A 13,235-nucleotide genomic window follows, 5' to 3' on the forward strand; every position below is an offset into this window, starting at 1 on the left:
CATTATTCTGTATGGAGGACTATGTGGGGCCATTATACTGTATGGAGGACTATGTGGGGCCATTATACTGTATGGAGGACTATGTGGGCCCATTATACTGTATGGAGGACTATGTGGGGCCATTATACTGTATGGAGGACTATGTGGGGCCATTATACTGTATGGAGGACTATGTGGGGCCATTATACTGTATGGAGGACTATGTGGGGCCATTATACTGTATGTAGGACTATGTGGGGCCATTATACTGTATGGAGGACTATGTGGGGCCATTATACTGTATGGGGGACTATGTGGGCCCATTATACTGTATGGAGGACTATGTGGGGCCCATAATACTGTATGGAGGACTATGTGGGGCCATTATACTGTATGGAGTACTATGTGGGGCGATTATTCTGTATGGAGGTCTATGTGGGGCCCATTATACTGTATGGAGGACTATGTGGGACCATTATACTATATGGAGGACTATGTGGGGCCATTATTCTGTATGCAGCACTATGTGGGGCCCATTATTTTGTATGGAGGAATTTTTGGGGTCATTATTCTGTATGGAGGACTATGTGGGGCCATTATTCTGTATGGAGGACTATGTGGGGCCATTATTCTGTATGGAGGACTATGTGGGGCCATTATTCTGTATGGAGGACTATGTGGGGCCATTATTCTGTATGGAGGACTATGTGGGGCCATTATTCTGTATGGAGGACTATGTGGGGCCATTATTCTGTATGGAGGACTATGTGGGGCCATTATACTGTATGGAGGACTATGTGGGGCCATTATACTGTATGGAGGACTATGTGGGCCCATTATTCAGTATGGAGGACTATGTGGGCCCATTATTCTGTATGGAGGACTATGTGGAGCCATTATACTGTATGGAGGACTATGTGGGGCCATTATTCTGCATGGAGGACTATGTGGGGCCATTATTCTGTATGGAGGACTATGTGGGGCCATTATTCTGTATGGAGGACTATGTGGGGCCATTATACTGTATGGAGGACTATGTGGGGCCGTTACTGTGTATGGAGGACTATGTGGGGCCATTATTCTGTATGGAGGACTATGTGGGGCCCATTATTCTGTATAGAGGACTATGTGGGGCCCATTATACTGTATGGAGGTCTATGTGGGGCCCATTATACTGTATGGAGGACTATGTGGGGCCATTATTCTGTATGCAGCACTATGTAGGGTCCATTATTCTGTATGGAGGACTATGTGGGGCCATTATTCTGTATGCAGCACTATGTGGGGCCCATTATTTTGTATGGAGGACTATGTGGGCCCATTATACTGTATGGAGGACTATGTGGGCCCATTATACTGTATGGAGGACTATGTGGGGCCATTATTCTGTATGCAGCACTATGTGGGGCCCATTATTCTGTATGGAGGACTATGTGGAGTCATTATTCTGTTTGGAGGACTATGTGGGGCCATTATTATGTATGGATGACTATGTGGGGCCATTATTATGTATGGAGAACTATGTGGGGTCCATTATACTGTATGGAGGACTATGTGGGGCCATTATACTGTATGGAGGACTATGTGGGGCCATTATACTGTATGGAGGACTATGTGGGGCCATTATACTGTATGGAGGACTATGTGGGGCCATTATACTGTATGGAGGACTATGTGGGGCCATTATACTGTATGGAGTACTATGTGGGGCCATTATACTGTATGGAGGACTATGTGGGCCCATTATTCTGTATGGAGGACTATGTGGGGCCCATAATACTGTATGGAGGACTATGTGGGGCCATTATACTGTATGGAGGACTATGTGGGGCCATTATTCTGTATGGAGGTCTATGTGGGGCCCATTATACTGTATGGAGGACTATGTGGGTCCATTATACTGTATGGAGGACTATGTGGGGCCATTATTCTGTATGCAGCACTATGTGGGGCCCATTATTTTGTATGGAGGACTAAGTGGGCCCATTATACTGTATGGAGGACTATGTGGGCCCATTATACTGTATGGAGGACTATGTGGAGCCATTATACTGTATGGAGGACTATGTGGGCCCATTATACTGTATGGAGGACTATGTGGGGCCATTATTCTGTATGCAGCACTATGTGGGGCCCATTATTCTGTATGGAGGACTATGTGGAGTCATTATTCTGTATGGAGGACTATGTGGGGCCATTATTATGTATGGATGACTATGTGGGGCCATTATTATGTATGGAGAACTATGTGGGGTCCATTATACTGTATGGAGGACTATGTGGGGCCATTATACTGTATGGATGACTATGTGGGGCCATTATACTGTATGGATGACTATGTGGGGCCATTATACTGTATGGAGGACTATGTGGGGCCATTATACTGTATGGAGGACTATGTGGGGCCATTATACTGTATGGAGGACTATGTGGGACCATTATACTGTATGGAGGACTATGTGGGGCCATTATTCTGTATGGAGGACTATGTGGGCCCATTATTCTGTATGGAGGACTATGTGGGGCCCATAATACTGTATGGAGGACTATGTGGGGCCATTATACTGTATGGAGGACTATGTGGGGCCATTATTCTGTATGGAGGTCTATGTGGGGCACATTATACTGTATGGAGGACTATGTGGGGCCATTATTCTGTATGCAGCACTATGTGGGGCCCATTATTTTGTATAGAGGAATTTGTGGGGTCATTATTCTGTATGGAGGACTATGTGGGGCCATTATTCTGTATGGAGGACTATGTGGGGCCATTATTCTGTATGGAGGACTATGTGGGGCCCATTATACTGTATGGAGGACTATGTGGGCCCATTATTATGTATGCAGCACTATGTGGGGCCATTATACTGTATGGAGGACTATGTGGGGCCATTATACTGTATGGAGGACTATGTGGGGCCATTATACTGTATGGAGGACTATGTGGGGCCATTATACTGTATGGAGGACTATGTGGGACCATTATACTGTATGGAGGACTATGTGGGGCCCATTATTCTGTAAGGAGGACTATGTGGGGCCCATAATACTGTATGGAGGACTATGTGGGGCCATTATACTGTATGGAGGACTATGTGGGGCCATTATTCTGTATGGAGGACTATGTGGGGCCATTATACTGTATGGAGGACTATGTGGGGCCATTATACTGTATGGAGGACTATGTAGAGCAATTATTCTGTATGGAGGACTATGTGGGGCCCATTATACTGTATGGAGGACTATGTGGGGCCCATTATTCTGTATGGAGGACTATGTGAGGACAATTAGACTGTATGAAGGATTATGTGGGGCCCATTATTCTGTATGAAGGACTATGTGAGGCCCATTATTCTGTATGAAGGACTATGTGAGGCCCATTATTCTGTATGGAGGACTATGTGAGGCCCATTATTCTGTATGGAGGACTATGTGGGGCCCATTATACTGTATACTGGTTGGCCCGTGACTTTGTGCAAGTTTTTCATTTTGGCCCTTTGTGTGCTTCAGTTTGACATCCCTGTCCTAGGTAGTAGGAGGATTGAGGACTGAGAGCCTATATTAGGTCCCACAATCGTCAGATCCCTCTATGCCGGCTCTTCCCAGCGCTGCTAGAGGTGATTGACAGGTTTCTCCCACAGTGAGAGGGAGACATATCAATCACCTGCAGCAGCGCTGGGAAGAGCCATCTGGGGACGTCACAGTATATTTTCTCTGAAAGTTTGGGCCGCATGAATCACCTGAAAGGTTCCCTTTACAGGAGCTTGTGTCCCTAATCTGCGCCCAGCCCTTCCTTCCATGCTACAAGAAGATACATTATACTCACTTCAGTAATGGATTAATCCAGTTTTCCTTCACGTAATTTGAATCATAGATCTGACTCCATTCATCTTTTATCCAAGTGCTCAGGTTTAGGACATTAAAGAAAAATCTAAGAAACTGACAAGACAAGTTAATTAGTGGAAGAACACAAGTAACTCATCACCTGTATGGTCAGCATAAGGAGATTATAAATACAATGCATTACTTATCCTGTACTACTCCAGAGCTGCACTCACTATTCTGCCGGTGCAGTCACTGTGCACATACATTACATTACTGATCCTGTACTGATCCGGAGTTACATCCTGTATTATACTCCAGAGCTGCACTCACTATTCTGCTGGTGCAGTCACTGTGTACATACATTACATTACTGATCCTGTACTGATCCTGAGTTACATCCTGTATTATACTCCAGAGCTGCACTCACTATTCTGCTGGTGCAGTCACTGTGCACATACATTACATTACTGATCCTGAGTTACATCCTGTATTATACTTCAGAGCAGCACTCACTATTCTGCTGGTGCAGTCACTGTGTACATACATTACATTACTGATCCTGAGTTACATCCTGTATTATACTTCAGAGCTGCACTCACTATTCTGCTGCAGCAGTCACTGTGTACATACATTACATTACTGATCCTGTACTGATCCTGAGTAACATCCTGTATTATACTCCAGAGCTGCACTCACTATTCTGCCGGTGCAGTCACTGTGTACATACATTACATTACTGATCCTGTACTGATCCTTAGTTACACCCTGTATTATACTCCAGAGCAGCACTCACTATTCTGCTGGTGCAGTCACTGTGTACATACATTACATTACTGATCCTGAGTTACAGCCTGTATTATACTCCAGAGCTGCACTCACTATTCTGCTGGTGCAGTCACTGTGTACATATATTACATTACTGATCCTGAGTTACATCCTGTATTATACTCCAGAGCTGCACTCACTATTCTGCCGGTACAGTCACTGTGTACATACATTACATTACTCATCCTGTACTGATCCTTAGTTACACCCTGTATTATACTCCAGAGCTGCACTCACTATTCTGCCGGTGCAGTCACTGTGTACATACATTACATTACTGATCCTGAGTTACATCCTGTATTATACTCCAGAGCTGCACTCACTATTCTGCCGGTACAGTCACTGTGTACATACATTACATTACTCATCCTGTACTGATCCTTAGTTACAGCCTGTATTATACTCCAGAGCTGCACTCACTATTCTGCTGGTGCAGTCACTGTGTACATACATTACATAACTGATCCTGTACTGATCCTTAGTTACACCCTGTATTATACTCCAGAGCTGCACTCACTATTCTGCCGGTACAGTCACTGTGTACATACATTACATTACTGATCCTGTACTGATCCTTAGTTACACCCTGTATTATACTCCAGAGCTGCACTCACTATTCTGCTGGTGCAGTCACTGTGTACATACATTACTGATCCTGTACTGATCCTTAGTTACACCCTGTATTATACTCCAGAGCTGCACTCACGATTCTGAGTGCATTTACCATGAAGAAATAAAACAACTTTGTAAACCGTGTTCAGTGTTTTGTCATCTATACGGATCTATGTGTGTCCATGGTAACAGACAACAGATAACCCCGGTGTAGTCTGATCCGACAGTCTCCTTGATTTGTTCCTTACTTCCTGCTACTATAAGAAATGGATGTTAGGAAAAAGTAGTGGAGGAAAGTAACTGAGTGACTGCAGGGTCAGACTACAAAGATTGTGTGTTGTCCTTTACTGTGGAGACACATAGCTCTGCATGGGAGCTGGGACACATTTTTAATAAAGGCTATTTACAAAGTATTTTCTTTTTTAAAAGGGAATCTGTCACCAGGTTTGTGCTCCCCTATCTGAGCGCAGCACGATGTGGTTACTCACTTGCTGCTGTTTTGATCAAAAACTGTTTTCTCTGCTGTAGATCTGACAGTGCTGTGAATGCCAAGCCCTGTACAACCCGCCCATTCTCTATGTGCCTGCTGAGTGCCCGCTCCACTCATTCTCTATGTGCCTGCTGAGTGCCCGCTCCACTCATTCTCTATGTGCCTGCTGAGTGCCCGCTCCACTCATTCTCTATGTGCCTGCTGAGTGCCCGCTCCACTCATTCTCTATGTGCCTGCTGAGTGCCCGCTCCACTCATTCTCTATGTGCCTGCTGAGTGCCTGCTCCACTTATTCTCTATGCCCCTTCTGTGTGCCCGCTTCATTCATTCTCTATGTACCTGCTGATTGACGGCTCCACTTATCCTCCATGTCCCTGCCGATTGACGGCTCCACTTATTCTCTATGTGCCTACTGAGTGCCCGCACCATTCATTCATTCTCTATGTGCCTACTGAGTGCCCGCTCCATTCATTCATTCTATATGTGCCTGCTGAGTGCCCGCTCCATTCATTCATTCTCTATGTGCCTACTGAGTGCCCGCTCCATTCACTCTCTATGTGCCTACTGAGTGCCCGCTCCATTCATTCTCTATGTACCTGCTGAGTGCCTGCTCCACTTATCCTCCATGTCCCTGCTGATTGCCGGCTCCATTCATTCTCTAAGAGCCTGCTGATTGATGGCTTCATTCATTCTCTATGTGCCTGCCGAGTGCCCGCTGCACTTATTCTCTATGTGCCTGCTGAGTGCCCGCTCCATTCATTCTTTATGTGCCTGCTGAGTGCCCGCTCCATTCATTCTTTATGTGCCTGCTGAGTGCCCGCTCCATTCATTCTTTATGTGCCTGCTGAGTGCCCGCTCCATTCATTCTTTATGTGCCTGCTGAGTGCCCGCTCCATTCATTCTTTATGTGCCTGCTGAGTGCTGCGCTCAGCTTTTTCTGGCAGTCCTAAAGAGAATGAATGGAACAACGGTCGGGCATCTGACCATTTTGTAATGGGGATAGAAGTGCTCCTTCGGGAATAAATTAATATTCGCCGTTCTGCCGATCAGTTCAGGTCCCAGCGGTCGGACCCCCACCTGTCAGGAGGTTCTCTTCTATCTTGTTTTCCCCAGACAGCAGAGTGTACAATGGTCTGAACCCCAGTGCTGAGCCCGATGCCGCAGGCTACTGGCCACATTACAGCAGTGCAGTGGTCACTACGCGAGACCCTAGCCGACTGCGGCACATCCTGGGCAGGATCTGGAATTTACCCTCTTGCACGGCCGGCCTGCGAAGGGATAGTAAATGCAAATTAGGGCATCTGCAGTGTGGGAAGGGAGTTTGCTCTGGGACCCTTAGGACCCCTTAGTTGCCCCCTGACAGCCCACTTGTGAATGCCATGAGGACAGTACATACAAGACCTATTCCTCTTTCTATGGTCATGGTGATTCTGTAGCTCCAGAGGCCTCATATATGTTCCTCTACGGCTGTGGATTTCTGACGGAGCGGCGCTCGGCTTCTGTCAGACGAAAGCTATTTTGGTAGCAAACAAGACTTTCCGAGAGGCAGAGAAATCTAATTATAGGCGGCTAATTTGTGAGCTGCATATGTTCATTACTGTGGAGGTTGTGGTGCGGGGTGTGATGTCACCGGTGAGTGGGACGCATCCCACCTGGGGCGCCAATACTCTCCGCTATTACTGCAGAAACAGGTGTGGGAGCGCGCTCTGCTCAGACATCTCCTCCAACGCAACAACAACCACCACTACCACGCCTTTACTGACCGCCATAGCACCCAGAGCGTGAGAAGCCGGAGTACGCGGGCTGCGTATAATACTTCTGTGTAATGGAGGATGCACAGCACACGACAAGCCCAAAGTCATCACTGCAGACACAAGAGGCCTGTGACTACCTCTGTGACTACCATCATCGGGGCCCAAAGGCCAAGCCGCTGATCCGGCCAGGACTGCGGGCCCCTTCAGATCAGAACTGAATCCATAGTATGTAAGGACTTGAATAAAATCTCTACCTATGGCGTCTATAAACCTCACTGTTCTTACCGGCATAAATTGACATTAAAGTGAACTTCTATCTTTTAACTCCTTCCTGCTACAGCTAATGTTCATTTTTTGCTCTTTGGAGCAAAAGCCATAACTTTTAATTTTTCCATCTACATATGAAGACTTGCTTTTTTTTTTTTTGCAGGACAAGTTGTAGTTTTGGATGACACCGTTTGTTCTATCATCCAAAAGAAATCCAATTATGGTGAAAAATAAATTATGATTTTATGATGTTCATTGTGCGGTAAAAAGATGACCTTACATTATGATTTTCCAGGTCACTCCGATTATGGAGATACCAAACTTGTATAGTTTTTTTTTTATAATTTAACTGGGGGAAAAAAAATCTGAAATTTGTAAAATAAAATACATAAAAAATATTGTCTTGTGTTGCCATTTTCTAAGACTATGCTATGTGGGGTTCATGCTGTATATAAGAGGCTATGTGGGGGCTCATACTGTATATTGGAGGCTATGTGTGGGCTCATACTGTATATAGCAAGCTATGTGTGGGCTCGTACTGCATATAGGAGGCTATGTGGGGGGCTCGTACTGTATATAGGAGGCTATGTGGGGGCTCATACTGTATATAGGGGGCTATGTGGGGCTCATACGGTATATAGGAGGCTATGTGAGGGCTCATACTGTATATAGGGGCTGTGTGGGGGCTCTTACGGTATATAGGAGGCTATGTGGGGGCTCTTACGGTATACAGGGGCTCTGTGGGGACTCATACTGTATATATGGGGAAAGCTGTCTGCAGGCTCATACAGCATATAGGGGGGATGTCAGCATACTTAATTCTGCTCAATATTTAGTGATACAACATTAATATAAAATAATTATTAATATATTGATATTAATATTGAGCAGAATTAATTTCAGCCTATTGGTTTGGCCTCCACAACAGTCATGCTCTCATGTGGCCTCTTGGGAAAATTAATTGCCCACCCCTGTTTTATATGATACCATTTGGGGTACATACCTTATTTTGATCACTCTTTATTTTATTTTTTTAGCAACATGTGGAGACCAACAGCAGCAATTCTGGCATTTCATTTTTTTTTCTCTTTACGATATTTACCATTCGGATTAGGATTAATTAATTTTTTTACTTTGATAGATTAGACATTTACGGATGCGACAATACCAAATGTTTATTTTTTAAATTCTTGAACTGGGAAAACTTTTTTTTTAATTCAAATTTTATGTATTTTTAAAAAAAAATTAAAACGGTTAAGCGGCATCGATGGGGGCTCACTCTGGACCCACTAACTATGTAGTGACCATTATATTCACTGATGCACCAAAACTGTAAAAACAAAACCCCAAAAACTACATTGAAATTGTTTTTTCACTCAACTTGGAATTAATTCTTGATTTTTCAGTACATTATATGGTAAAGTAAATGCTGTCGATCAAGACTACAAGCCGTCCCGCAGATAACAAGCCAACATACGGCTGTGACGACGGAAGAATAAGAAAGTTATAAAAGAAGTGGAGGAAAAAATAAAAGTGCAAAAATAAAATTTGGCGGCAGTGGAAAAAATATATAATAATAATAGCAATAATATTAAAATAAAACGTTTTATGCTTTTGATTTTTTAGAAGTTAGGAAACTAATGGTCCATATAGGGGGTATACCTTGACCATCTTGGTGAAATCTTGGCATTTGATGATTCTACCAAAGGTCTGAAGACCTAAATCTCCAATCCTAAATATGGCTATGTAACTGATCACTGCAAAAAAAAAAGAAAGAAACAGTATTAATAAGCATCAATAATAATAATACACTCTGGTCAGTGTGCTATAGACGAGAACGCATGATGTCCTTCTGGACATCTGTCAAGTCAGCAGTCTTCCCCATGATTGTGGAGCCTACTGAAACAGACAAAGGGACCTGTGTAAACGCGTAGGAAGCCTTTGCAGATGTGTTTTGTTAATTATTCTAATTTACTGAGATAATGACTTTTGTGTTGTCATTGGCTGTAAGCCATAATCATCAACATTAACAGAAATAAACACTTGAAACAGATCACTCTGTAATGACTCTATATAATATAGGAGTTTCACTTTTTGTATTGAAGAACTGAAATAAAGTTACTTTTTGATGATATTCTAATTTAGAGAGATGCACCTGTATATATAAACTTGAGGGTAGCCACACGGGCAAGCGGTTAACCCACTGAATGGGGCTATTCACCATGTGAATCCGCAGCGGTGCAAACTGAAAATCCACGGCAGAAATCGGAGGTTCAGTTTTTGATTTCTGCTGCTGATTTTCTTTCTTATCAGTTCAGCGTTCTAAGCGGAATATCAAAATGTCTCCAAAGATTTCCCTGATTTTCAGGTCATCACATCAAGGTACATTTAATCTTTCCCACCCATCAATGTAGATCTTTCCACCCCTTTCCTGCACCAAGTTGACCCGTTGTTCACTTTCATAGCTGGGAGCTCCTACTTACCAGCAAACAAAGACCGCTCTGACAGTAGATAATGCTTCCCGTCCCGGGCATAGAAAGCTCGGACAACAACGTCCAGGAGATTTTTATATTGAACACATCCACAAAGAACGTCAAGGACAAACTGTTCTTCTTCATCATTAAGAATCTAGGAGAGAAAAGGCAGGAAATCTACAGGTGGATGAACTATAGCTACAAGAGAAATGTATCGGGACTAATGATAGAAGGAACGTGCTTAACACTAAACATTCTGTCAGCAGATTTCACAATACAAAACTGCATACATTTGTAAACAGATCTTTTAGACCTGATGAGGCTGGTGTACTTACAGTGATAATGCGTGACAGAATGGCTGTACAATACTTTTTGAATGTTTAAACTCAATTTCCTTATTTGATTGTCAGCTTCTCAATGTCCCTCTCCCTCTTGTTATGAATCTCTGCCCACCTAGCCCTACTGCCAGCTCCTCAGTGTTCCTCCTACCTGCTGTTGCTGAATTTCGATGAATCAAGCTTCATTGACAGCTCTTCAGTGCCTCTCCTCCCTGCTGCTACTGCTGAATCTCCGGGTATCAGGCCTGATTGAGAGCTCCTCAGTACCTGTCCTCCCTGCTGCTACTGCTGAATCTCCGAGTATCAGGCCTGATTGAGAGCTCCTCAGTGCCCCTCCTCCCTGCTGCTGAATCTCCACCCAAATGACATTGTGCTGTCCTCCTACCTGCTGTTGAGACCTCACACTGCTCAGTACAAGCTGCAGCTGACAGGCTCGGTGGGTGGAGACGGAATACACGTTGACTCATCAGTTCTGTTATACTTTGGCTGGACTCATAAAATGCTCATAGTAATATTAGGATTATACAGCCATTAAGACATGGATTTTCATAGTAAGTACACTAGTCTCAACAGGATATATATTCATATTGTATGAATCTTTCACTGCCCCTCATAAAGAGTGTGCCTAAGGTGACAATTTAAAACAATTATATAGTTGAGCTACTAATAGCGTAGTTAATAAAATATCAATTTGCGGTGGTCTGACCACAAGGTATTAGATAATGGGTCGATTCTTCACGACTAGCACACGCTCATGCTACGCCGGTCTTGACGGAGTACAAGAAGCACCATATTCATTAAGAGGTACACGCCATTTTAATTGAGTTTAATGTATGAAGCATGAAAAACGTTGTGTCAGTCTTCACTTAGTTCCGTCATTCTATTCTTAGTCCAGGAAGATTGAGCTGACTAATTTCACCAAGTACTGATTACCATCATCTGTGTGAATACAATCAGCGAGGTCAACAGGGTAACCTCTGCACATATACGTCATTGTGATTTCAAGGCAAATTATCCCCTGAAGTTGGACGCCGGTCCTGCAGCATTCATGACGAGACGCACGAGGAAATATTATTAATCACAAGGCAAATGAACAGAGGTTTCCTTCTTCACTAAACGCCCCATAAAAAAAGTCTTAAAATTAGGTAACTACAACCTTGGATGGAGAACAACGCCTGGCAAATGACAGCGCGTCATTATATATCAATAAAAAACTAGGCCTAAATGCAAAAGCAGTGAGAGAAAAAGTAAGTACACCCTTACTGCCTTTGTAGTAACTTAGCCGGGTCCTACTAATCAAATGCTCTTGATGAATTGTTTTTCAGCAAGTGTGACCGCTATAAGTGTGACCGCTATACGTGTGACCGCTATAAGTGTGACCGCTATAAGTGTGACCGCTATAAGTGTGACCGCTATAAGTGTGACCGCTATAAGTGTGACCGCTATATGTGTGACCGCTATATGTGTGACCGCTCTAAGTGTGACCGCTCTAAGTGTGACCGCTATAAGTGTGACCGCTATAAGTGTGACCGCTATAAGTGTGACCGCTATAAGTGTGACCGCTATAAGTGTGACCGCTATATGTGTGACCGCTATATGTGTGACCGCTATAAGTGTGACCGCTATAAGTGTGACCACTATAAGTGTGACCGCTATAAGTGTGACCGCTATAAGTGTGACCGCTATAAGTGTGACCGCTATATGTGTGACCGCTATAAGTGTGACCGGTATAAGTGTGACCGCTATATGTGTGACCGCTATAAGTGTGACCGCTATAAGTGTGACCGCTATATGTGTGACCGCTATATGTGTGACCGCTATATGTGTGACCGCTCTAAGTGTGACCGCTCTAAGTGTGACCGCTATAAGTGTGACCGCTATAAGTGTGACCGCTATAAGTGTGACCGCTATAAGTGTGAGCGGTATAAGTGTGAGCGGTATAAGTGTGACCGGTATAAGTGTGAGCGCTATAAGTGTGACCGCTATAAGTGTGACCGCTATAAGTGTGACCGTTATAAGTGTGACCGCTATAAGTGTGACCGCTATATGTGTGACCGCTATATGTGTGACCGCTATATGTGTGACCGCTATATGTGTGACCGCTATAAGTGTGACCGCTATAAGTGTGACCGCTATAAGTGTGACCGCTGTAAGTGTGACCAGTATAAGTGTGACCGCTATAAGTGTGACCGCTGTAAGTGTGACCGCTGTAAGTGTGACCGGTATAAGTGTGACCGGTATAAGTGTGACCGCTGTAAGTGTGACCGCTATAAGTGTGACCGCTGTAAGTGTGACCGCTATAAGTGTGACCGCTATAAGTGTGACCGCTATAAGTGTGACCGCTATAAGTGTGACCGTTGTAAGTGTGACCGCTGTAAGTGTGACCGCTATAAGTGTGACCGCTATAAGTGTGACCGCTATAAGTGTGACCGCTATAAGTGTGACCGCTATAAGTGTGAGCGCTGTAAGTGTGACCGCTGTATGTGTGACCGCTGTAAGTGTGACCGCTATAAGTGTGACCGCTGTAAGTGTGACCGCTGTAAGTGTGACCGCTATAAGTGTGACCGCTATAAGTGTGACCGCTGTAAGTGTGACCGCTGTAAGTGTGACCGTTGTAAGTGTGACCGCTGTAAGTGTGACCGCTGTAAGTGTGACCGCTATAAGTGTGACCG

At 44.2% G+C, this 13,235-nt stretch overlaps 1 protein-coding gene across 1 annotated transcript in view; it reads right to left on the minus strand.

The window, feature by feature from the left end:
• LOC141162562 (cilia- and flagella-associated protein 99-like) overlaps positions 1-13,235 on the minus strand; it is a 76,289-nt gene that overhangs the window by 38,467 nt on the left and 24,587 nt on the right. The window contains exons 3-5 of the mRNA XM_073648793.1: positions 10,235-10,379; positions 9,414-9,508; positions 3,806-3,918 (exon numbers count right to left, since the gene is read on the minus strand). Coding sequence (XP_073504894.1) covers positions 3,806-3,918; positions 9,414-9,508; positions 10,235-10,379 — 353 coding nt within the window. The remainder of the gene's footprint in view (positions 1-3,805; positions 3,919-9,413; positions 9,509-10,234; positions 10,380-13,235) is intronic.

The sequence above is a fragment of the Phyllobates terribilis genome, unplaced genomic scaffold (assembly GCF_046119375.1).
Source record: "Phyllobates terribilis strain yellow unplaced genomic scaffold, ASM4611937v1 Scaffold_1__5_contigs__length_1240528914, whole genome shotgun sequence".
Taxonomy (NCBI): Eukaryota; Metazoa; Chordata; class Amphibia; order Anura; family Dendrobatidae; genus Phyllobates; species Phyllobates terribilis.